The sequence below is a fragment of the Artibeus jamaicensis genome, unplaced genomic scaffold (genome assembly GCF_021234435.1).
Source record: "Artibeus jamaicensis isolate MK-2021 breed Jamaican fruit bat unplaced genomic scaffold, CSHL_Jam_final contig_332, whole genome shotgun sequence".
Lineage (NCBI taxonomy): Eukaryota > Metazoa > Chordata > Mammalia > Chiroptera > Phyllostomidae > Artibeus > Artibeus jamaicensis.
In genome coordinates, this window is record NW_026521788.1 from 26,083,283 (window position 1) to 26,109,539 (window position 26,257).

Consider the following 26,257-nt stretch of genomic DNA (forward strand, 5'->3'; position numbering starts at 1 on the left):
TATATATTCATAAACAATGTGAGAACTAACTCAGGCTTACATATATAGCTATAATTTATTCAGTTCCATTGAAGGAACATGCTAGAATTAGTCCATTGTGTGACAATGGATAGTTGAGTTGTTTCTAGCTTTTTGCTATTATTATCCATGTGGCTGTAAACAATCTTACACACGTGTCCTAGTGGGGCTGGAGTTTTTCTAGGATGTAAACCTAGTTGTGGAAAATGCTAGTCAGCTTTACTAGGTAAAGCCCAGTCATTTTCCTAATTCCTGCACCAGTGCAAACTCCTGTCTGCTCTGTATAAAGCTAACCTGGCATCCTCACCATCAAGTGACACTGGCAGACTTAAATATTTGCTAATCCAGTGGATTTATTGTAAAATCCCTTTTTGGTTTTAATTTGTAGTCTTCTTCATTAATGAATTGAGCATCTTTGAAATGCCTGTTCAAGATGTTTGCCTATTTTTCTATTGGATTGTTTTCTTAACTTATAGACTACATATTCTGGAGACTCATCTTTTATAAATATCAGTGTAAGTACAGTGACATCGGTCACTCTTCTTAGAGGATTTCTCAAGGACATGAAGATCTTCACTACTTTTTCTACTCTTGGTATCCAGGGGAAAAGAAGTTGATTTGTTTTTCTCCTCTCTTAAAACGATATCTTTTGAGGAACCAAAGTTTTAAATTTATTATATTTAAAATTTTTTTTTAATTTTATTTATCTTTAGAGGGGAAGGGAAGGAGAGAGGGAGAGAAATATCAATGTATGGTTGCCTCTTGTGCACTCCCTGCTGGGAACTGGCCTGCAACCCAGGCATGAACCCTGACTGGGAATTGAACCATGATCCTTTGGTTCACAGGCCTGCACTCAATCCACTGAGCTATGCCAGCCTGGGCTTATATTTTAATTTTTTAATCTTTAACTTTATCAGTTGTGTTTTGTCTGTCTTATTTAAGAAAACCTTCATACCACTACAACATTAACATATTCTTTATTTTCTTCCAAAGGCCTTACAGTTTTGCCATCTCATTTAATTCCATGATACATCTGAAATTTTATTTTTAATATGGAATGAGGCATTTTATTTTTTCAAGTCAAACCTAGTCACCTAAACACTATATTCTAAGTAAGCACCCTTTCCCTGTGGATGCGCAGTGCTCTGTTGTAGCTCAGTCTTCCACATTTGTATAGATACATTTTGTGACTCTTCTTTTTTTTCTTTTAATCTATATCTGTCTATCTATATCTATGCCAGTACCACACTGTGTTGTGTTATAATGTGTTGAATCTGGTAAGGCAAGTCTTTCCTAAATTGTTTTTCTTAGTTAGGAGTGTTTGACTCTTCTTGATCCTTTATTTTATTACATATATTTTAGATTAGCCTGCCAACTTCCCCAAAATCTTGTTGAGGCTTTGATTGAACTTCATTAATGAAATCATCTTATCCAAGAATTGGCATATATCTCTCTATTTTTTAGATCCTTTAGAAAGTCTTTCAATAAGGGTTTATTACTCTCTTCATCACTGGCATAACTTGTGTTGTTTGTGTATCTTTTTTCAAATTACTTTAAGTATTACTGTTATACATGTGTGTATATAAAAAATATATATGTGCATAATTTTGTATATGCCTCTTGTATCCAACCATCTTTCCAAACTCTTAAGTCCAACAATGCATAGATTCTTTGGAGTTTTCTATATGCAATGCTCTTAGCTAAAAATAATGACAAACTTTCATTTTTCCTTATATTTCTTAATTTTGTTTTACATTAATCTCAGTGCTCTTGTTAGGATCTCCATGCTGTGTCAAATATCATTGATTATTCTTTGTAATGGGATTGTGTATGTATTTTATTTCTTAATTCTACTGTTTTTTTAAACTTCTGATACAATTATTAGGTATTTCTTTTACAATAAAAAGAAAATTATTTTCTTGCTTTCTTAAACGCAAACCAAACCGGCTCTTAGCGAAGGCCTGAGAGGTCATTGTAGGTGTAATATGCGTGACCGTGAAGCTGCTGTTGCTTCGAGTCTCGTATGTGACATATTACTCTATTTCACAGTGTTACTTTTCTCTGACCTTTAAATTATGAAGCTTAAAATCCATTTTCAACACATGCACACTTGTATATATTGCCAGGTAAACAAAGTACTATACTACCTAAATTTGTAATGACTTAAATTTAGTACAAAATAAGGGTTTAAAAGCCATATATATATTCCAAAATGCTTTAAAATGTTTGACTCTACATATACATGTGAGATGTACTGTATATTAAAGTTCTTTGCAGACTGTGTAAGAAATAAAGACTTAGTCATTGGTATGTACTTGCGACAGTATCATTGAGGGAGCAATTTGAATACAGCAAGATGCTAACACTTGTAAAAACTGAATTATTAAAACTTCATTCAGTGTGGAACAGCTTTCTAATTTGTCATCCCTTTTGCTGTGAATGTTGAATGTACAGTAATAGAGCCTACTGGGTTTTTAGTTCCAGCCACTACACAAACTATCCATGAAGGAACTATATGTGGAAAAGAAAAAAAAAATGACTTACAGGCTTTGTTCATTTCCTTCTAAAATATCCCTAGTTCTTAAATGTCCCCATTAAGACTTCTGTACCTACTGACAATATTTCTCAATTCTCTGTAAATGACACTAAGAAGATTCTAGGCATTATATCTCTCCTACAGTACTGTGTGTAATAGACTACTTAAGTTAGAAAATGATATTGCCTTTTGCCCACACCAGCCATTCCATCTCCATGTACTCTGAGGGAGCTAGCTTAGCACTTCCTCCTCTTCTCTGCACAGTTTAAATATATGTTTCAGGACTCATGTCAGCACTCGATTTAGTTATGCTAAAACCAACCACTCTCTTTAACATCAGTAAAAGGCCAAGTGAAATTAACAAGATGATAATAAGATGTATGAATTGTTAATGGACAAAGGTTTATTCTGAGAGTTGTAGATCTGTAATTGTTCCAAGATTCAGAGCCAACCCGTACAAGCCCAGGAACCAAATGCAGCGTCTGTGAGAAGCCTTCACCTACCCAGTGCCTCAACCACTGGAGATGTAAGGTCCAGTACATGGCCTAAAGTTGGGAAAAGTCTGAGAGGCCCTGGGATAAGCCCATCTGTGAAAGGATCGGAAAGGGATTAGAGGTCACAGAGAGAAGGAACCTAAGTGGAAAGGCAACAACTGCCTCAGCATATGAGCTCCTGATTTGAAAACCTACGTCGATATTTCCTGCTCTCCATTGTTGTGCCTCCTGTTCTCTTGGCTGTGCTGAAAGGCATATATGCAGTGCTTTACCCTTCATTTTCAAGATGTACTGACAAGAACCATAAGGTAATGAATGGTACCAGCAAAAACATCTAAACGATGTTTTCATATTGAGCACACACGCCAAGTTAGTTATTTTAAGATTTTGCTTCTTGAATTCTTGGTAGGCCCAAAATTTTTACTAAAAGAGAGCAAACTTTAAAAAAATGTATATATATCTGAGCCATATTTACTTACTATAGTGTTTGTTGGCCACACTGTTTATAATTCACCACACTCAGTGACTGAAATCTGAATAAACACTTTGTTTATACTTGCTGACACAGTATTTGTATATATTAATAATGTAGTTATATTAGTATTTTTTCTTACCTAAAAAATACTTTTTTGGAATAGCATCCCAAAAATGCAAAGAACTTTTAAACATGGGTAGCAGACCAAAAATCCCATTTAAAAACAAGTAAAAGATAAGAACAAAAATTCACAGAAAGGGATTTGTTCTTAAACATATAAAAAGATGATCAGACTCACTCATAATAAGGGAAATACAAATTAAAATTATACTGAGATAACATTTCTAACCCATCAAGTTGGCGAAAATTCAAAAGCTTGACAGTATACTTTTGTTGGCAAGGTTATAGGGAAACAGGCAGTCGTCAACCTTACTGGTAGAAATACAAAATGGCTCAACTCCTGTAAAATGGAATTTGGCAACATCTAACAAAACTACTTATGTATTTACCCTTCAACCCAGAAACTGTACTTCTAGAAATGTGTCCCAAAGATATACATGCCAACAACACAAAAATACATATGTAAAAGGTTATTCACTGCAGCATTATTTTTCACTGCAAAGCATTGGAAACTGTATGAACATCTACACATAGGAAATGGTGTGAGTAAACTGTGGCGTATCCATACAATGGAGTTCTGTATGGCTGTAGAAGAGAATAAGGAAGATCCCTGTGAATGGATATGCAGTGATTTCCAAGAGATATTTTTAAGTGAAAAAACAAAGTGCAAATGAGCCCATATACAATGCTATCTCCTGTGTGAAGAAAGAAGAAAGGAAATATAAAATGCGCATATATTTTCTTACCTTTCTGGTAAAAAAAAATATGGGAAGACAAACCAGAAAGTAGTGAAATTGGGTACTAGAAATTGGGGCATGTGGGTCCAGGGTAAAAGGAAGTAACACTTCTTTGAGTCTACATTTTTTAGAGTTTTCACTTTTGGAAACATGTTAATATTCTACTTATTTTTTATTAACAAAGATAGAAGGAATGTATTAAAACTCAAAGTAAACAAAACCCAGTATATTTTTCAACTTTAAGTAAGACAAGCTACCCTGAAGTGGGGAAAAAGTAGCATACTAAACACAGTATATGAGTACATGGGAGAACAGCAAACCAAAACAACTGTTCAGTGGATTTTTTTTCCTGGTGAATTAGGTATGAAGCAATTTTGAAGCTCTTTTAAGTATATTATAAAACTGAACAAAGAAATACTTGTGTATAAGCGTGCATGTGTATCTGTGAGTGTGCACACTTCCTAAATGTATATAAGTGTACATGTGTATGCATACTTCCAGAAGCAAAGAATACACCTACCACCAACATCTTGGTCTCTAATATCATTCTACCCTAAGAGGAACCATGTATTCTTGAAGAATGGCTGATTCCAGGGCTGGGATAGAGTGGGTATAGGATGAGCCTGGAACATTATGCCAAATTAAACACTGTAATGAATTATAAACCATTAATGAAAAAACAGTCTGTGCCTCCTTGTTGATAACAAATAGATTAAAACTAATAAATGTGAGATGGGTTAGCTCTTGCATATAGTAGACAGCCAAGAGCTGACTGGCAAATGTGAAAGGAGTGCTGAGAAACCAGCACAGTAATAAGTTTCTTCAGTAAAGAAGCCTGAATCTGGGATAGGACAGGGGGCTTTAATGAAGAACAGAATAGTTGTGTGGTCTTAAAGTGTCTATCAACAGACCGCTGTTATATGCAAGGGAAAAAATAATCACTATACATTGGAGAAATAAGACGATATACTTTGTCTATCAAATGACCAAAATCAGTATCACCAGTGAACAGCAGCTGTACACAATGTGCCTCTAAGTGTTATATCCTGAGAATGACAAACCATAACTTTTCTAAAATATAATCTTCCAAGACTCGATGAAGAAGAAGCAGAAAGCCCAAACAGACCAGTAACAGCAGATGAAATTGAAGCAATAATGAAAAAACTCCCAACACACAAAAGCCCTGGACCAGGTGGTTTCACAGGAGAATTCTACAAAGCACTTAAAGAAGTACTAACCCCTCTCCTTCACAGACTATTCCAGAAGATGGAAGACTCCCAAACTCTTTTTATGAAGCCACCATCATCCTAATCCCAAAACCAGATAAAGACAAAACAAAGAAAGAAAACTTTAGGCCAATATCACTGATGAATATAGACACTAAAATCCTCAATAAAATATTGGCAAACCCCATCCAGCAATACATTAAAAAGATCACACACCATAACCTAGTGGGATTCATCCCAGGAATGCAAGGATGGTACAATATTCACAAATCAATAAAAATAATACATAACATAAACAAAATTAAAGACAAAAAGCACATGATCATATCAATAAATGTGGAAAAAGCATTTGATAAGGTACAGCACCCATTTATGAGAAAAACACTCAACAAAGTGGGAATAGAGGAAGCATTCCTCAACATAATAAAGACTGTATATGAGAGCCCTATAGCCAGCATCATACTCATGGACAAAAACTAAAATCTTTTTCACTAAGATCAGGAACAAGACAAGGTTGTCCACTTTCACCACTTCAATTCAACATAGTATTGGAAGTGCAAGCCACAGCAATCAGACAAGAAAAGGAAATAAAACACATCCAAATTGGAAAAGAGGAAACAAAACTGTCACTGTTTGCAGATGACATGATAGTGTAAATAGAAAAAATGTTTTCAGTATATTTTATTGATTATGCCATTACAGTTGTCCCATTCTCCCCTTCATTTCCCTCCACCCTGCACAGCCCCTGCCACCCACATTCCTCCCCCTTAGTTCATGTCCATGTGTCATAAGTTCTTTAGCTTCTAAATTTCCCACACTACTCTTGCCCTCCTTCTATTTTCTTTCCACTGTCTATGCTATTTATTCTCTGTACCTTCTCCTCCTCTCCTCATACTCCCCTGTTGCTAACCCTCCATGTGATCTTCATTTCCGTGGCTTCGCTCCTATTCTGGCTGTCCCCTTAGTTTGCTTTTGTTTTAGGTGTGGTTGCTAATAACTGTGAGTTTGCTGTCCATTCACTATTCATATTTTTTATCTTCTTTTTCTTAGATAAGTCCCTTTAACATTTCATATAGTAAGGGCTTGGTGATGATGAACTCCTTTAACTTGACCTTATGTGAGAAACACTTTATCTACCCTTCCATTCTAAGTGAAAGCTTTGCCGGATAGAGCAATCTTGGATGTAGGTCCTTGCCTTTATGACTTGGAATACTTCTTTCCAGCCCCTTCTTGCCTGTAAGATCTCTTTTGAAAAATCAGCTGACAGTCTGATGGGAAGTCCTTTGTAGGTGACTGTCCCCCTTATCTCTTGCTGCTTCTAGAATTCTCTCCTTCATTTCAATCTTGGCTAATGTAATTATGATGTGCCTTGGTGTGTTCCTCCTTGGGTCCACCTTCTTTAGGACTCTCTGAGCTTCCTGGACTTCCTGGAAGTCTGCTTCTTTTGCCAGATTGGGGAAGTTCTCCTTTATTATTTGTTCAAACAACTTTTCCACCTGTTGCTCTTCCTCTTCCCCTTCTGGTACCCCTATAATTTGGATGTTGGAACGTTTAAAGATGTCCTGGAGGTTCCTAAGCCTCTCCTCCTTTTTTTGAATTCTTGTTTCTTCATCCTTTTCTGTTTGGTCATTTTCTTCTTCCTTCTGGTTTACTCCCTTGGTTTGAGTCCCAGTTTCCTTTCCATTACTATTGGTTTCCTGTGCATTTTCCTTCATTTCACTTAGTGTAGCCTTCATTTTTTCATCTAATTTGTGACCAAAATCAACCAGTTATGTGAGCATCCTGATTACCAGCGTTTTGACCTATACATTTGATAGGTTGTCTATCTCTTGGTCGCTTACAAGTATTGGCTCTGAAGCTTTGATTTGTTCTTCTGATTGAGCCATTTTTGGTCAGGTTGTGCCTGTTACATATGAGTGGCGGAGCCTTTGGTGTTCTCCAGGGCGGGGCAACCCAGGTTGCTGGGTTATGATGCTGTATGTGAGGGCAAGGTAAGAGAAGGAGCAATGGCACTTGTTCTGTGCTCTTTCGGATTTCAGTCCACTCTGCTGCTTCCCACAAGCTGGCACCCTTTCAATCAGTGCTTCCAGGCTTTATTTCCTGTCGCTGGGGCCCTGGGTTGCATGGTCTGTCTTACTGCCCATTTTTGCCTAGTTTATCTGTGCGCAAATGTATGACTGTGGTCCATCCCGTGCTGCCTTTTCTTTCTGTGACCCCTCTCCCCAGGCTGCTGACTCCACCCCTCTTACTGGTTACAATGAATGGTTGTCAGACTTATGTACAGTTCAATTTTTCATCTGTTCTGGTTGTGTTTTTGTTTCTAAATCTTTTTTGTCCTTAATTTTGGTTGTGCGAGGAGGCACAGTGTGTCTACCTACACCTCCATCTTGCCTGGAAGTCTGTACATAGAAAATCTTATAGACTCCACCAAAAAACTGTTTGATCTAATCATTTTGGCAAAACAGCAGGATACAAAGTCAATATTCAGAAATCAAAGGCATTTTTGTATACCAACAATGAAACATCAGAAGCAGAAATCAGGAAAAAAATCCCATTAGATATAGCAATAAGAAAAATAAAATACCTAGGAATAAACCTAACCAAGGAGGTAAAAGACCTGTACTCAGAAAACTATACAACACTGAAGAAAGAAATTAAGGAAGACACAAATGAAGCATATATTATATTCATGGATTGGAAGAATTAACATCATCAAAATATCCGTACTTCCCAAAGGAATTTATACATTTGACGTAATTCCTATTAAAATACCAATGACATATTTCACAGACATAAAACAAATACTTCAAAAATTTATATGGAACCATAAACAACCCCAAGTAGCTGCAGCAATTTTGAGCAAGAAGAGCAAAGTAGGAAGGATCACAATACCTGATATCAAACTGTATTAAAGGCCACTGTAATCAAAACAGCCTGGTACTGGCATAAGAACAGATACATAGATCAATGGAACAGAACAGAGAGCCCAGAAATAAACCCAAGTCTTTACGGTCAATTAATATTTGACAAAGGGGGCAGCAGCATAAAATGGAGTAAAAATAGCCTCTTCAACAAATGGTGTTGGGAGGTGGACAGCTACATGCAAAAAAAAAAAAAAAAATGAAACTCGATCACCAACTTACACCATACACTAAAATAAACTCAAGGTGGATAAAAGATTTAAATATAAGTCATGATACCATTAAAGTCCTAGAGGAGAGCATAGGCAAGAAAATCTCAGATATTCCATGAAGCAGTATTTTCACAGATATGTCCCCTAGAGCAAGGGACATAAAAGAAAGAATAAACAAATTGGACTTCATAAAAAAAAAGCTTTTGTATGGCTAAAGAAAACAGCATTAAAATGAAAAGAGAACCAACCGTATGGGAAACCATATTTACCAATGATACCTCACACAAGGGTTTGATCTCTAAAGTATATAAAGAACTCACACAACTCCACTCTAAGAAGACAAGCAACCCAATTAAAAAATGGGGAAAGGACTTGAACAGACACTTCTCCAAGGAGGACATACAGAGGATCCAGAGACCTACGAAAAGATGCTCAGTATTGCTAGCTATCAGACAGATGCAAATTAAAACCATAATGAGGTACCACCTCACACCATTGATAATGGCCATCATAAACAAAGCAACAAACAAGTGTTGGAAAGGTCCTAGAGAAAAGGGAACTCTAGTGCACCGTTGGTGAGAATGCAGACTGGTGCGGCCACTGTGGAAAACAGTATGGAATTTCCTCAGAAAACTAAAAATGGAACTGCCTTTTGACCCAGCAATTCCACTGCTGGGATTATAGCCTAAGAACCCTGAAACACCAATCCAAAAGAACCTATGCACCCCAATGTTCATAGCAGCACAACTTACAATAGCCAAGTGCTGGAAGCAACCTAAGGGCCCATTAGTAAAAGATTGGTTCAAAAAACTATGGTACACTTATACAATGGAATTCTACACAACAGAAAGAAAGGAGTTCCTACCCTTTGTGACAGCATGGATGAAACTGGAAAGCACTATGCTAAGTGAAATAAGCCAGGCTGTGAAAGACATACCATATGACCTCACCTTTAACTAGAACCTAATCAACAAAACAAACAAGCAAGCAAAATATAACCAAAGACACTGAAATAGAGACCAGGCTGATGGTGACCAAAGGGGAGACGGGAGGGGATAATAGGGGAAAAGGGTGAAGGGTTTGCAGGAACAATTATAGAGGACACTTGGACAATAACAAGTCGGGGGTGGAAACGTGGGAGGGAGGTGGGGAGGGTTAGAGTGGTGGGGAGGGGTTGGAGGAAGGCAGAAAACTACTTGAACAACAATAAAAATATTCAAAAAAAATTTTTTAATCTTTCTAGTATTTTGGAACTATGCCTCCTTATTGATAACGGAATGCATAATCTGAATCTAATCATGAGGAAATACCAGACAAACCCAAAATAAGAATCACTGAATTAAAGGAGGAGTAAAAGATGACTGTATTCTTCAAAAATACTTCTGTCACAAAAGTCGAAGACTGAAAAAATGTTCAAGATTAAAGAAGACTAAAAATATAGTAAATCTTAGACTAGATCCTATTCTAGGAGGAAAATATGCTGTAAAGGACATTATTGGGTCATTGCAATATGAACAGTAGATTAGATAACAGGATTATAACAGTGTTACAGAAATTGATGGTTGTGGTTATGTAAGAGAATAACCTCATTCTCGGGAAGGACACAGCAAGGTATTTAAAGAAGTCTTAATGAATGCAAAGTTGCTCTCACTAGTTCAGAGGAGGGAATATATGTACAAAAAAGCAAAATATTAATGATAAAAAACATCTGGATAAAAGATAAATGGGTGTTTTTTGTATTATTTTTAATCTTGCAACTTTTCTCTGAATTTGAAATTCTTTTCAAATATTTTTAACACTTTAGACCAGCTAATAATTAAAAATACAAACTTAAAAATTATATTGGGAAACATTATGCCAAGTGAAATAAGCCAGACACAAAAAGACAAATAGTGGTACAATCCTACTCACATGAGGCATGTAGAACAGGCAAACTCATAGAGGTAGAAATTAGAATAGCAGTTACCTGTGGCCAGAATAGAGGGAAATGGAGAGTTATTGTTTAATTAGTATGGAGTTTTTTGGAGTGTTGGGAAAGTTCTGGAAATTGATAGAGGTAATAATAGTTACAAAACATTGCAAAGTATATTTAATGGCACAAATATACTGAAATGGTTAAAATGGTAAATTTTAGGTTATGTATATTTTACACAATAAAAATTACCTTGGAGTTGTTTAGTTACATTATAAAAGGTTCTCTGTGATTCTTCAACTATAAGCTCCCTTTGTTTATTTAAACCATTTTACACAACTTTTAAGATTCACATCAACTACAGGTTCCAATTAAAATTGATTATGTGCCATCTGGAGTTCATCTCAGTTGGTTTTTAAAAATAGATTATTGAAAAACCGATATTCACCTGGGACAAAAGTCTTAGCTTTTTTCTGCTTCCAGGTATTCCGGCTGTCAAAGCAGATGTTCCTCCAGAGTTCTTGCCTTCAGTCATCAGCGAGCTGTTCTCTGAGAGAGAGGATGCTGGTGCCTGAGCTTCACAAAAATATTTCATAAACATGCACTTTTCCTTTTCTCACAAAGATTATACCAGGAGGAATGAGGAAAACAGATGTTGCTTATAAGGCTCCTAATAGATGTGTTTCCATTGTAAGCTGATCTGGCTCTGAATTTGGCATCTGCTCCGTTCACTGTGGTGGGCTGTGCATTTAGTCTCACAGTTTGGCTGAAAGTTAATATTGACCTTTGACTGTTACCTGAACACTCAGTGATAAAATGCTCTTACTAAACCCCTGGAGAGAATGATTTCACATTCTAAGCAAATGTCTTCAAAATACATCACTCCATTTACCAAATTAATTTTATTCTTTGGTTGGGAATACTTACTTATTTTATCTGATACAGAGCATTTCCCAAATCTGACAGGGAAAAAAGCCTGTGTGGTCAGAATGGTACAAGAGACAGGACATAAATCTGTTATAATGCTCTCTACAGGTCATTATACCACAGCTTCTCAGTTAACCTCCACCCACCCCCTCCCCCCCGGCTGCCATGGCCGAGGCCGAGGCGGGAAGGCCTAGAAGTCTGGCTGCAGAGCAGCTTCTCGCCATCATCTCTCCCTCTGAGCGTTTGAGTACTGCTGCAGCAGCTCAGGTTTCCTCTAGAGGGGAAGTAGTCCCAGATTCTACCTAATAAGATGTATGTTATTTTTACAACTTTTTTTCTTCTTTTATAGTGTTATTACAGTATAATCGGCATACAAAAAGTGCACACATTTAAAGTGTACAATATTACAAATGTTGACATAAGTGTACGTCTGTGAAGCCATTGCTGTGGACCCAGCCATCGTGCCCATGGTCGTCCTGCCCCTTCCTGTGCCCCTTTCAATTGTTTCCAGTGCGGGGCTATCGCAGTTAAAGCTGCTGCGAACATTCGTCTGCACTTACTTGTGCGGATATATGCTTTCGTTTACCTCGGGTTAAATACCTAGAAATAAGATAACTGGGTCATATGATAGGTGCATGTTTAACCCCTTAAGACATTGAGAAATAGTTTTCCAAAGTGATCTTATCATTTTATATTCCAGTGATTTTATAGTGATCAGTATATAGTGTACCTACCAGTTGGTCTACACCCTTGCCAACACTTGGAGTGGCCACTCTAGTGAGTGGGCGGCGGTATCTAGCTATGGGTTTAATTTGCCGTTCTCTAATGAATAGAATGGTGAACATCTTATCATGTGATTATTTGGCATCTTTTTTTAAACATTATTTTATTGTCGTTCAATTACAGTTGTCTGCATTTTCTGCCCACCACTCTCCCCCACCCCAGCCAAACCCACCTCCCTCCCTTGCTTTCACCCTCCACCTTGGTTTTGTCCATGTGTCCTTTATAGTAGTAGTTCCTAAAAACCCCTCCCTCCATTATCCCCTCCCTCCTCCCCTCTGGTTACTGTCAGATTACTCTTAATTTCAATATCTCTGGTTATATTTTGCTTGCATTTTTCTTTTGTTGATTATGTTCCAGTTAAAGGTGAGATCATATGGTATTTGTCCCTCACCGCCTGGCTCATCTCATGTAGTGTAATGCTCTCCATTTCCATCCCTGCTGTCACAAAGGGTAGGGGCTCCTTTCTTTCTGTTGTGTAGAATTCCATTGTGTAAATGTACCATAGTTTTTTGATCCATTCATTTACTGGTGGGCCCTTAGGTTGCTTCCAGCACTTGGCTATTGTAAATTGTGCTGCTTTGAACATTGGGGTGCATAGGTTCTTTTGGATTGGTGTTTCAGGGTTCTTAGGCTATAATCCCAGCAGTGGAATTGCTGGGTCAAAAGGCAGTTCCATTTTTAGTTTTCTGAGGAAATTCCATACAAAACAGTGCGGCCACACTGTTTTCCACAGTGGCCGCACCAGTCTGCATTCCCACCAACAGTGCACCAGGGTCCCCTTTTCTCCACGACCTCTCCAACACTTGTTCGTTGCTTTGTTTATGATGGCCATTCTGACCAGTGTGAAGTGCTATCTCATTGTGGTTTTTTGCATCTCTTTATCTTCTTTGCTAAAGCGTTTCTTCAACACTTTGCCCATTTTTTAATTGGATTATTTCTTGTTTTTTGAGGTATGAAAGTATTTAATTTGGCAAAGTTCAAATTATGTTTTCTTTTTTATGTCTTAGTACCTTTGGCAAATTCAAAAGCACTAAGATTTTTTTCCTACTTTTTTCTTAGAGTTTTATAGTTTCAGCTCTTACATTTAGATCTATGGTCAATTTGAAGTTAATTTTTGTAGATGATGTGAGGTAATGATTGAAATTTTTGTTTTCTTTACGTATGGCTCTTCTAAGACCATTGGTTTAAAAAATTATTTTTCCCCCATGGGGTTGTTTTGATACCTTTGTCAAAAATCAGTTGACTGTACTGAGTAGATTTATTTCTGGGTCTCCGTTCAGTTGTACCGAACAGCTGATCTGTGTCTGTCTTTGTGCCAACACCACAATGTCTCAGTTACTTTAGTTCTGTAGTTTGAAAGCAAGTCATCTTCTTTTTCAAATTTGTGTTTTGACTAATCTAAATCCTTTGCATTTCCACATAAATTTTAGAATCAGCTTATCCATTTCTATAAGCAAATCCTGCTGGAACTTTGACTGGTATTTTCAATCAGTAGATAAATTTCTGTAGAGCTGATAACAGTATTTTTTTATCCTCACCTGAGAAGATGTTATTCCTTTTATTTTTAAAAAATATTTTATTTATTTATTTTCAGAGAGAGGGGAAGGGAAGGAGAGAGGGAGAGAAATATCAATGTGTGGTTGCCTCTTATGTGTCCCTCACTGGGAACTGGCCTGCAACCCAGGCATGTGCCCTGACTAGGAATCGAACTGCAATCCTTTGCTTCACAGGCCTGTGCTCAATCCACTGAGCTACACCAGCCAGGGCAGATGTTATTCATTTTAGAGAGAAAGTAAAGGAGAGAAAGAGAGAAAAATATCAGTCCATTGCCTCCCAAGTGTGCCCCAACCAGGGATCAAACCCACCACCTTTTGGCGTATAGGGCAATGCTCCAGCCAACTGAGCCCTCCAGCCAGGGCCTGATAACAATATTGAATCCTCAGATCTATGAATACTTTATATCTCTGTTTATTTAGATTTCTTTTATTTCTCTCAGCATGTTTTGTCATTTTCAGTATGCAGGTCTTACACAACTTTTGTTAGATTTTTTCAGTAGGCTTTTCCATATTTGATGGTATGGTAAACAGTATTTTTAATATCATTTTCTGATTGTTCATTGCTAGTGGATACAATTGCTGTATATACACACATTACTAGTATGGAAATTCATTTGGTTTTTATATAATGATTTTCTATTCTGCACCTTTACCAAACTTACTTAGTAACTTTTTAAAACATATATTTTATTAATTATGCCATAACAGTTGTCTCTTTTTCCCCCCTTTATTCCCCTCCACCCTGCACACCCCCTCCCACCCACATTTCCCACCTTTTGTTCATGTCCATGGGTCATACATATAAGTTCTTTGGCTTCTCCATTTCTTATAGTATTCTTAACCTCTCCCTGTCTCTTTTCTACCTACCATTTATGCTACTTATTCTTTGTACTTTTCTCCCCCCTCCCCCTTCCACTCCCGTCTGCTAACACTTCAAATGATCTCCATTTCTGTGATTCTGTTCCTATTGTATTTGCTTAATTTGCTTTTGTTTTTGTTTTTGTTTCTGTTTCTATTTTAGGTGTGGTTGTTAATAACTGTGAGTTTTCTGTCATTTTACTGTTCATATTTTTTATCTTCTTTTTCTTAGATAAATCCCATTAACATTTCATATAATAAGAGCTGGGTGATAATGAACTCCTTTAACTTGACCTTATCTGAGAAGCACTTTATCTGTCCTTCCATTCTAAATGAAAGCTTTGCTGGATAGAGCAAGCTTGGATGTAGGTCCTTGCCTTTCATGACTTGGAATACTTCTTTCCAGCCCCTTCTTGCCTGTAAGGTCTCTTTCGCAAAATCAGCCGACAGTCTGATGGGAAGTCCTTTGTAGGTAACTGACTCCTTTTCTCTTATTGCTTCTAAGATTCTCTCCTTATCTTTAATCCCAGGCAGTATAATTATGATGTGCCTTGGTGTGTTCCTCCTTGGGTCCAACTTCTTTGGGACTCTCTGAGCTTCCTGGACTTCCTAGAAGTCTATTTCCTTTGCCAGATTAGGGAAGTTCTCCTCCATTATTTGTTCAAATAAGTTTTCAATTTGGTGCTATCCCTCTTCTCCTTCTGGTACCCCTATAATTCAGATGTTGGAACATTTAAAGATGTCCTGGATGAATATTAGTTTGAATGTTTGGTTGAATGTTTATTTCTTTCTTCCGGTCCACACTGTTGCTTTGATTCCCAGTTTCCTTCCCATCACTTTTGGTTCCCTGTACGTTTTCCTTTATTTCACTTAGCATAGCCTTCCTTTTTTTCATCTAATTTGTGTCCATATTCAACCAATTCTGTGAGCATCCTGATCACCAGTGCTTTGAACTGTGCATCTGATAGGTTGGCTATCTCTCTGTTGCTTAGTTGTATTTTTGTCTCAGTGCACCTGTTACATAGTAAGGGGCAGAGCCTTAGGTGTTCACCAGGACAGGCCAACCTATGTCACTGCATTGTGATGCTGTTTGTTGGGGAGGGGTCCAAGAGGGAAAAGTGGTACTTGCTCTTCTCTCTTTCGGATTTCAGTCACTTCCCTTGCTACCCACAAGCAAATTGGGCCCCTTCTGGTGCTGATTCCTGGGTGGGTGGGTTTGTGTCCATTCTAGAATCCTGTGGGTCTCTCCAAGGGACTGTCTGTGAGGCTAAGAGTTTCTCCTGGCCCCTCAACCCCCACAGGTGTTTTCAATCAGAGGTTTAAGGCTTTATTTCCCTGCGCTGGAACCCCGGGTTGTGCAGTCTGTCTTGCTCACCAGTTGTTTCTTCTGGTTTATCTGCATGCGAATGTGGGACTGCCTGCTTTACCAGCCACCACCTTGCCTTGAATCTTCTCGACCCTGGCTGCGTAGCTCCGCCCCTCCTAACAGTCTGGATGAATGTTTCTTCTTAACTCCTTGGTTTTTGGACTTCCAATCAGTTCGATTTTCTGTCAGTTCTGATTGTTTTTTATTTTTAAATTGTTGTTGTCCTTTTTTTGGTTTTGCAAGGAGGCACAGTGTGGGTACCTATTCCTCCATCTTTGCTGGAAGTCGTAACTTTTTTCTAGAAATTTTTTTTCATAAGATTTTCTACCTGGACCAGGATTTCCCCAATATTGGCATTATTGGTGTTGTAGGGTATTTGGCAGCATTCCTGGGCTCTAGATGCCAGCAGCACCCCGGGTCCCAGGTAGGATGAACAAAACTGGCTGCAGACATTGCCGGGCTGTGCCCTGGGGGCAGGATTACCTGCTGCTGAGAACCGAGGACATAAACAGTCTTGCCATCTGCATATCAAAACAGTTTTATTTCTGTTTCAATCTTGATGCTTTTTATTTATATCTTTTGTTTGTCTGTTGCACTGGCCAGAGTCTCAAGTACAGTGTTTAGGAGCAAACAAACATTCTTGCCTTATTCTTAACTCTTAGGGGAAGACATTGTATCGTCAAACATTAAGAATGATATTAACTGTGTTTTTCAGAAATGCCCTTTACTGGGTTGAGGAAGTTTCCTTTTCTTCCTAGTTTGCTGAAAGTTTTTATTAGCAATGGATGTTGGATATTGTGAAATGTTTTTTCAGTGTCATTAAGGTGATCTTATAATTTTCTTGGTTAATATGGTAAATTGTGTTGTTTTTTTTATTTTATTTATTGATTTTTAGAGAGAAAGGAATGGGAGAGAGATACACACATACATCAGTTTGTTGTTTCGCTTTTTTTTTTTTTTTTTTTTGCATTCACTGGTTGATTCATGTATCTGCTCCTGACTGAGGATCGAACCCTAAACCTTGCTTGGCCTGTTGGGATGACGCACTAACCAACTGAGCTACCCAGTCTGGGCCATTGATTGATGTTTTTTTTGAATGTTAAAATAAACTTGCATTCCTAGAATAAATTCCACCTAATCATAATTTATGATCTTTTTAAATAAACTATCAGATTTCATTTGCTAAAATTTTTTTCATAATATTTGCATATTTTCTGGTTACATTACCAGAATAATTCTGGCTTCAAACAATGAGTTGGGAAGTATTTTCTCCTTTTTAGTTTTCTGAAGTACAGCATTGATATTATTTTTTCTTATATATTTGTGACACCATCTTGACCTGAAATATATTTGATAGATACAAGGCTCTTCGGGTTATCTATTCCTGAGTGAGCTTTGATAGTTTGCATCTTTCCAGGAATTTGTTCATTTCATCTAATTTGTCAAATTGAGTGGTATAAAGTTGTTAAAAATGTTTCCTTATTATCCTTTTAGTGTGTAGATTCTGTAGTGATATCACTTCTCTTATTCCCAACAGCGGTGATTTCTGTCATGTCTCTTTTTTCCTGACCAATCTGCCTATATACTCAGTTTTGTCCCGTTTGGACTCCCGCTTCCATCTGTCTGTCCAGCTCGGTGGTACTGCCGAGCTCTGCCTGGGTTGCTCCTCCCTGTGTTGGGGCCTGGGAACTCTTGGTAGTAAGTTAGAGCAATTTTATGGTTTTCTACATTTGTCCTTCTTTCATGGGTGTTTTGTGGCTGATGTACAGTAATGGGAAAACTTTGTTTCATTTACTTTTTATTTTAGTTGTTCTGGAGAAGACTAAATCTGGTTCCGTTTTTCATCTTGGTCAGAAGCAGAAGGCCTCAATACTGTTTTCTGTCTTATTATATATTTTTTAATATCAAGCTGGTCCATGGGGCTTAACTGTACAAATTACTTCACTCTTGCTTCTGGAAGTGAAAGGGAGATGTAAAGTCTTTCATAACTTTTAAAAATATTGTTAAGACTTTTATTTATTTTGTTTTTAGAGAGAGGGGACGTGAGGGGCAAAGAAAGAGAAACATCAGTGTGCAAGATAAACATTGATAGGTTGCCTCAATCCAGTCATGTGCCTTTGGAAATCAAACCAGCAACCTTTCCATTTGCAGGATGACGCCCAACCCGCTGCGCCACACAAGTCAGGGCTGTTCTTCATTTTTCAGCTCCTTCGTTTATACTTGGAGAGACATCCAGATGATGGCATTTTGTCTGAAATAATACGCTTGGAATAAAACAGTACAGAGAGAATCCAAAGAAATAGGGAAATGGATAAGTAATAACTTCCTCAGCTTTGAGACCCAAGAAAAGATTATTTGGCTAGTGTTTCTTGCTCTCAATCTTTTAATATCAAAGCTAAAGGAGAAGGAATAATAGTAAGCTTCAATAGTTAGTTGTCATGTCCCACGTTGAGCTCTTTAAAAGAAATACTAGGGAAAGCTCCTGGTGGTTGGGGGAGATCTCCGTAACAGACTGAAGACAGGGGTAGGCACGCAGACCAGGTTCTGGTCTGACTCAGCGACATTTCTGGGCTGCTGCCCAGTGCTCATGTTCTTCCCTTTGTCTGCGTTTCAGGTTTCCTGTCCCAGCTGGTCTCTGAGAAGCCCCTGACTGAATGCATCCGTGCTGGTCACTATGCCGCAAACGTCATAATTAAGCGAACCGGCTGCACCTTTCCTGAGAAGCCAGACTTCCACTGATGGAGGAGCAGGAAACCCGGGCCCAGGGGGCAGACACTGCCCTGACTGCTTCCCGAGAATTCCCATATTAATAAAGAAGAAAATTACCTGCCATCCTTTCCTATATAATGTTCATTCTTAATTTAGCAGGTATAGTAATGCTCAGTAGACTCTTTATTCTCTCAACAAACTAAAAAAGTGATGTTTATTTCCTTAGTGTGATAGTGCCCCTTAAATATCAACTAAACAGGAATATAACATTTCAGTAGAAATGTTTATTTCATTTTCAATTACTTTGTAAATTTGTGTGTATTTAGCATATGGGTCAGGTTTTTTACATTTCTGCTTTGAATGCAGATGCAATTTAATATTAACAGACTTTTTAAAGGAATTAATCCTAATACATTAATCTTCAGCTTTTTATACAAGTATATTAATTTAGAGATGTATGTGTACACCTATACACATTCATACATATATGTACCACATGTACACATAAATAAATAAAGGTACAGAAATATTTATCTTGCCAAGTTATGCCAAATAATTTCTTCAGTGCATAATGAAATAATAAACTTTAATCATTAAATAATTTGCTAATTATAAGTTATATTACAATATTCTAATCATAATCTTATATTACTTATGGTACTCTGTAATTTGATACAAATAAAAACTTGTCATATGGGAATTTTTTCTGTCGTCGTCCTGTGCTCAACAAGCTAAGAAAGAAAGATCATTATTTAATACTGGGCTCTGAAATGGTAACAAATTTGGTACTGGGGTAGAAAGAACAACATAACACACTGAGAAATAACAAGATTGGAAACCAGTGAGTCACTGTTTTAAGGAAGACAAAATAGTATATAATAGAACCTCTGGAATCAGACTTGACCACCTTTATATAACCTTGGTCAAATTACTCATTTCTTTCAGCTTCAATTTCCTTTCTGTAAAATGGGATAATGACCCCTATGCCCAAGGTCATTGAGATGATTTGAGAGAGAAACCCAATTATAAAATGCTTGGTACAACACCTAATAAGTGCTTAATGAATGCCTGCTATTTTTATCATAATGATTATCGTTGAAGAAGAAAAAGATAATATTTATAAAACTAATTGAAATCACAGAAAAGTGTTGAAGTTTTTGTTTTGTTTTAGGTTTAGGTAAACTTTAAGGTCTCCTATGCTTGCTTGACTTTTTTGAGTATTATTGAAATATAATTCCTATGGCATAAAATTCTCCATTTCGAAGTATGCAAATCAGTGATTTTAGTATGTTTGCAAAACTGTGCAGCTGTAACCATTATCTAAATCAAGAACCCCCAAAAGAAACCCTGTACATCCCAATTTACCCCATTCCATCCCCTGGCAACTACTAATCTATTTTTTTTCTGTATAAATTTGCCTATTTGGACATTCATTAAAATGGAGTTACATAATGTGTGTTCGTTTGTCTTTTTTCACTTAGCATGTGTTCAAGGTTCGTCCATTTTGTAGCAGTATCAGTACTTCTTTTTTTTAACTTTTTTTTATTGATTATGCCATTACATTTGCTCTATTCCTCCCCTCCATTCCCCTCCACCCTGCATACCCCTCCCCCACCATTTCCCCCTTTAGTTCATGAACACGTGTCTCAAATTCTTTAGATTCTGTATTTCCCCTGCTATTCTTACCCTCCCCCCTATCTATTTTCTATCTACTGTCTATGCTACTTATTTTCTGTACCTTCTCCCCCCTTCCCCTCCTCCCACTCCCCTGTTGCTAACCCTCCATGAGATCTTCATTTCTATGGTTCTGCTCCTGATCTAGCTGTCCTCTTAGTTTGCTTTTGTTTTAGGTGTGGTTCTTAATAACTGTGAGTTTGCTGTCCTTTCACTGTTCATCTTTTTTATCTTCTTTTTCTTAGGTAAGTCCCTTTAACATTTCATATAATAAGGGCTTGGTGATGATGAACTCCTTGAATTTGGTCTTATCTGAGAAGCACTTTATCTGTCCTTCCATTCTAAATGAAAACTTTGCTGGGTAGAGCAATCTTGGTTGTAGATCTTTGGTTTTCATGACTTAGAATACCTCTTTCCAGCCCCTTCTTGCCTGTAAGGTCTCTTTTGAGAAATCAGCTGACAGTCTGATGGGAACTCTTTTGTAGGTGACTGTCCCCTTCTCTCTTGCTGCTTCTAGGATTCTCTCCTTCATTTTAATCTTGGCTAATTAATGATGATGTGCCTTGGTGTGTTCCTTCTTGGGTCCAACTTCTTTGGGACTCTCTGAGCTTCCTGGATTTCTTGGAAGTCTATTTCCTTTGCCAGCTTGGGGAAATTCTCCTTTATTATTTGTTCAAATAAGTTTTCCACTGGTGGCTGTGCCTTTCCCCCTTCTGGTACCCCTATAATTCGGATGTTGGAACGTTTAAAGATGTCCTGGAGGTTCCTAAGCTTCTCCTCATTTTTATGAATTCTTATTTCTTCATTCTTTTCTGTTTGATCATTTTTTTCTTCCTTCTGGTCCACTCCCTTGGTTTGAGTCCCAATTTTCTTTCCATTTCTATTGGTTTCCTTTGTATTACCATTCATTTCAATTAGTTTAGCTTCCATATGTTTCTCTAATTTGTGACTAAAATCAACCAGTTCTGTAAGGATCCTGATAACCAGTGTTTTGAACTGTGCATCTGAAAGACTGGCTATTTCTTCATCGCTTAGATCTATCGGTTCTGGGGCTCTGAGTTGTCCTAGAGCCATTTTTGGTTTATTCCTGCTGTTAAGTAAGCGGAGCGAAGCCTTAGTTGTTTACCAGGACGGGGCAACCCAGGTCGCTGGTTTGTGACGCTGCGTGTGGGGGCGTGGTCAGAGAGGGAGCAATGGCGGTCCTCTCCGCTAGCCCAGTCCGTCCAGTCACACCACACGCCTCGGGCTTGTTTATCCGATTGGAATTGTGCGAGCCTGCTGCCAGGTGCAGGCTTCCCTTCTCACTGGTTTATCCGCACGCAGATGCACGCGACCGACCGCAGACAGCCCGCCGCGCCTCTTCCCTGTGCGCTCCCGTAGCTAGCTCGCGATCAGCGCCTTCGGCTGCTCGAGCACCGCGCACCACCCGGGGATTTTATCTTGCCAACCTGCTTCGCTGCTGGCTTCGCTCCTCGTACCGGTCCAGCTGAGTATCTAGTTGTCCTTTGGACTCCGTATTGTCGATTTTCCGTGTGGCTTGGTTGTGACTGCTGTTAAAAATAGTTGTTCTTAGATTTGGTTGTGCACAGAGGCTAGGTGGTTCCTCCACCTACGTCTCCATCTTGGCGGAAGTCCTGTAGCAGTATCAGTACTTCATCTTTTTTTTTTTTACCAAATAATATTCCGTTGTATAGACTTACCATCTTTTGTTTATTCATTCATCAGTTGAAGGAATTTGCATTAACACTTTGGCTATTATGAGTAATGCTGCTATCAACATTACTGTACAAATGTTTTGTATGGACTCAGTGTTTTAAATTTATGGGCCAGGTATACACCTAGGAATAGAACTGCTAGATCATGTGTTGACCTTATGTTTAACTTTCTGAGAAGCTGCCAACCTTTTTTCCCTTCTCACAACAAGGTTTGAGGGTTCCAGTTTCTTTACATCTTTACAATGCTTGACATTGTCTGTTTGATTATAGCCAGAGGGCATGAAGTGATATCTCATTGTTGGTTTGATTTTTATTTCCCTCATGACTAATGATATTGAGTACCTTTTCCTGTGCTTTTTGCCACTTATATTTTCCTTTGGAAGAATGTCAATTCAGATTCCTTCTTCATTTGTCCTTTTATTGTTGAGTTGTAAGCATCCTTTATATATTGTAGATATATCCTTTATTAGACATGATTTACAAATACTTGTATATTCATTCTGTGGGTTGCGTTTTTACTTTCTTCATAGTATCCTTTGAAACACAAATGTTTTCATTGGTATGAAGTCTAATTTTTTTTTGGTCAGGTGGGTTTATGGTTTCATATCTAACAAATCACGCTATGTCCAAGGTCACAAAGAATTACACCTACATTGTCTTCTGGGAGACAGAAGACAATGCCCTTACATTAAAGTCTCTGTCCACTTTGAGTTTACTTTGTATGTATATGAGGGAGGGGGTCTAAATTAATTATCTTGCCTATGAATTCGGCTGTCCCTGAACTTACTTATAAAGGTTATTTTCTCCACCACTGAATTGCCTTGGCACCCTTGTCAAGAGTCAGTTGACCATAAATGTAAGGTTTTATTTCTGGGCTCTCAGTTCCATTCCATTGGTCTGCAGTCTGTCCTGGTGCCAGCCCAGACTCTTGTGATTCCTGGAGCTTTGACTAGGTTTTGAAGTCAGAAAATGTGACTCCTCCAACTTTGTCTCTCATGAAAAAATTAGTCTGAGTTGTAGTTTATCATTTTTAAACTACTACAGAATGTCTTTCTCATAGATAATTAGGAGGGACACTGATAAACCTTTTTCTACTCTTTTTCTTATTTTTTGATGAGGAAATATCGTACCCCAACTATCAGTCAAGTACCAACTAGGCTTTTCAAATAGCCAGTATTTACAGGAGGTTCCAAATTACTTATTTGGTGGTAGTTACTGGACAGGCCAAAAAAATTGTTTAGTTTTTTCTATACAACGGCTCTAGCAGTGCTTAGTGTCTTTCTTTTTAATATATTGTATTGGCTATGCTATTACAGTTGTCCCCTTTTTTGTCCCCTTTATTCCCCTCTTCCCTGCACCCTCCTCCCACCAGCATTCCCCCATCTTCGTTCATGTTCATGGGTTGTACATATAAGTTCTTTGGCTTCTCCATTTCCCATACTACTCTTAACCTCCCCCGTCTAGCTTGTACCTACCATTTATGCGTCTTATTCCCTGAACCTTTTCCCCTATTCTCCCTCCCCCCTCCCCCCACTGTTAACCCTCCATGTGATGTCCATTTCTGTGATTTGGTTCCTATTCTAGTTGTTTGCTTAGTTCATTTTTGTTTTTGTTTTTGTTTTTAGGTTGTTATTGACAGTTGTGAATATTTTGTCATATTACTGTTTGTATTTTTATCTCCTTTTTATTCTTAGATAAGTCCCTTAAACATTTCTTATAATAAGGGCTTGATGATGATGAACTCCTTTAACTTGACCTTATATGAGAAGCACTTTATCTGCCCTTCCATTCTAAATGATATCTTTGCTGGATAGAGCAATCTTGGATGTAGGTCCTTGCTTTTCATGACCATGAATACTTCTTTCCAGTCCCTTCTTGCCTGCAAGGTTTCTTTTGAGGAATCAGCTGACAGTCTTACGGGCATTCTTTTGTAGGTAACTGCCTCCTTTTCTCTTGCTGCTTTTAAGATTCTCTGCTTATCTTTAATCTTGGCTAATGTAATTATGATGTGCCTTGGTGTGTTCGTCCTTGGGTCCAACTTCTTTGGGACTGTGAGCTCCCTGAAATTCCTAGAAGTCTATTTCCTTTGCCAGATTGGGGAAGTTGTCCATTATTTTTTCAAATACATTTTCAATTTCTTGCTCTTCCTCTTTCTGGCACCCCTATGATTAAAATGTTGGAATGTTTAAAATTGTCCTGGAGATTCCTAAGCCTCTTTTCACTTTTCTTGAATTCTTGTTTCTTCATTCTGTTCTGGTTGGATGTTTATTTCTTCCCTTGGTTCCAAACCATTGATTTGAGTCCCAGTTTCCTTCCCTTCACTCTTGGTTCCTGTATATGTTGCTTTATTTCACTTTGGTTTTGCAACTGAGCTTAATCAGTTCTGTGAGCATTCTGATTAATTAGTGTTTTGAACTCTACATCCTATAAGTTGACTACCTCTTTGTCACTTAGTTCTGTTTTGGGAGCTTTGATCTATTTTTCATTTGGACCATATTTTTTGTGTTGGTGCACCTGTTACATAGTAAGGGGTGGAGCCTTACATATTCACCAGGACAGGAAAACCCACATCACTGGGTTATGGCGCTATATGTGGGGAACGAGTCTGAGAGGGAGTAATCTCACTTGCTTGGTTCTCAGCTGGCTTTCAGTCACTTTCCCCACTACCCACAAGCCAGTTGGCCCCTTCTGGTGCTGATTCCCAAGTGGGTACACTCTAGGACTCTATGGATCTCTCCAGTGAACTCTCTTGTGAAGCTGGGAATTTCTCCCACTGCCACAGTCCCCTAGGTTTTTACAACCAGAGGGTTTGAGGCTTTATTTCTCCATGCTAGAACCCTAGGTTGTGGGGACTCCCTCGCTCCCCAGTTCCTCCCAGTTTATCTGCACACAAATGTGGGACCACCCAGTCTGCCAGCTGCCACCTTGCCACGAGTCCTCTTTGCCCCAGTTGCCCATCTCCACCCCTCCTACTGGTCTGGATGAGTGTTTCTTTTTTAACTCCTTGGTTGTTGGACCTCCATATAGCTCAATTTTCTGGCAGTTCTGCTTATTTTTCATTTTTAATTTTGTTCTTTTGGTTGTGCAAGGAGGCAAAGTGTGTCTACCTATGCCTCCATCTTGTTCAGAAGTCTTGCTTAGTTGTATTTAACTCCATTTGAAACAATTTTGTTAGATTGTATTGTGACAGCTGTCCTATCAGTGTGCTTTTTTTAAAAAAAACTCATCAAAATTGGTGAATTTTTGTGCAGCCATTTCAATATTGAAGTTGGAAGAAAATATGCAACATTTTCATTATATTATGCTTTATTATTTCAAGAAAGGTAAAAACACAACTGAAACACACACAAAAAAGATTTGTGCAGTGTATGGAGAAGGTGCTGTGACTGATCAAACATGTTGAAAGTAGTTTACAAAGTTTCTTGGTGCTACCAACATTTTGGCCAAATAATTATTTGCTGTGGGGCTGTCTGATGCAGTGGAAGATGTTTAGCAGCACCCCTGGCCTCTACCCATTAGAAGCCAATGGCAGCATACTAAAAATAATAAAGTTATTGGAGAAAAAGAAAAAGTGTATTTTATTTTACAGAAAAAAATGAAATGGACTTTTTGGCCAACCCAATACATGCACACAGATCACATATCTCCCTTGTAATGAGAAGAAGTCATTGGGATATGTGTATTTTGTCCTTGAGCTATGGCATACTGTTTTAGTTCTCAGTTTTGGTAAAAGCAAAGGGAAAAATAATGGCCAGCCTACAGACAGGGTCTCAGGAAACTTGCCTCTGACTGGTTAGGCAGTCCCCTCCATGGCCTCAGTTTTGCCATCTTGGAATGAAGAGTCGATAACCTAGTCCCACTTTATAGCATCTTGGTTTAACATATTTGAGGGAGGACATGTAGAATGGGGAAAAATAATGAAGTTGCCAGGAAGATGTGGGTTCTGGCCCAGAGTAGGCTTCAAGTAGCTATGTGACCGTCTCGTTCTATGTAATTCAGAAGATGTAAATAGTTGTGA

The 26,257-nt window shown here is 38.1% G+C and overlaps 1 protein-coding gene across 2 annotated transcripts in view; it reads left to right on the plus strand.

Moving 5' to 3' along the window:
* ADK (adenosine kinase) overlaps positions 1-20,304 on the plus strand; it is a 596,970-nt gene extending 576,666 nt beyond the window's left edge. For both annotated transcript variants that reach the window (XM_037130487.2, XM_037130488.2), the window contains exon 11: positions 18,756-20,304. In XM_037130487.2, the coding sequence (XP_036986382.1) occupies positions 18,756-18,880 (125 nt within the window). In that variant the 3' untranslated portion in view covers positions 18,881-20,304. The remainder of the gene's footprint in view (positions 1-18,755) is intronic.
* Positions 20,305-26,257: the final 5,953 nt, after the last annotated feature.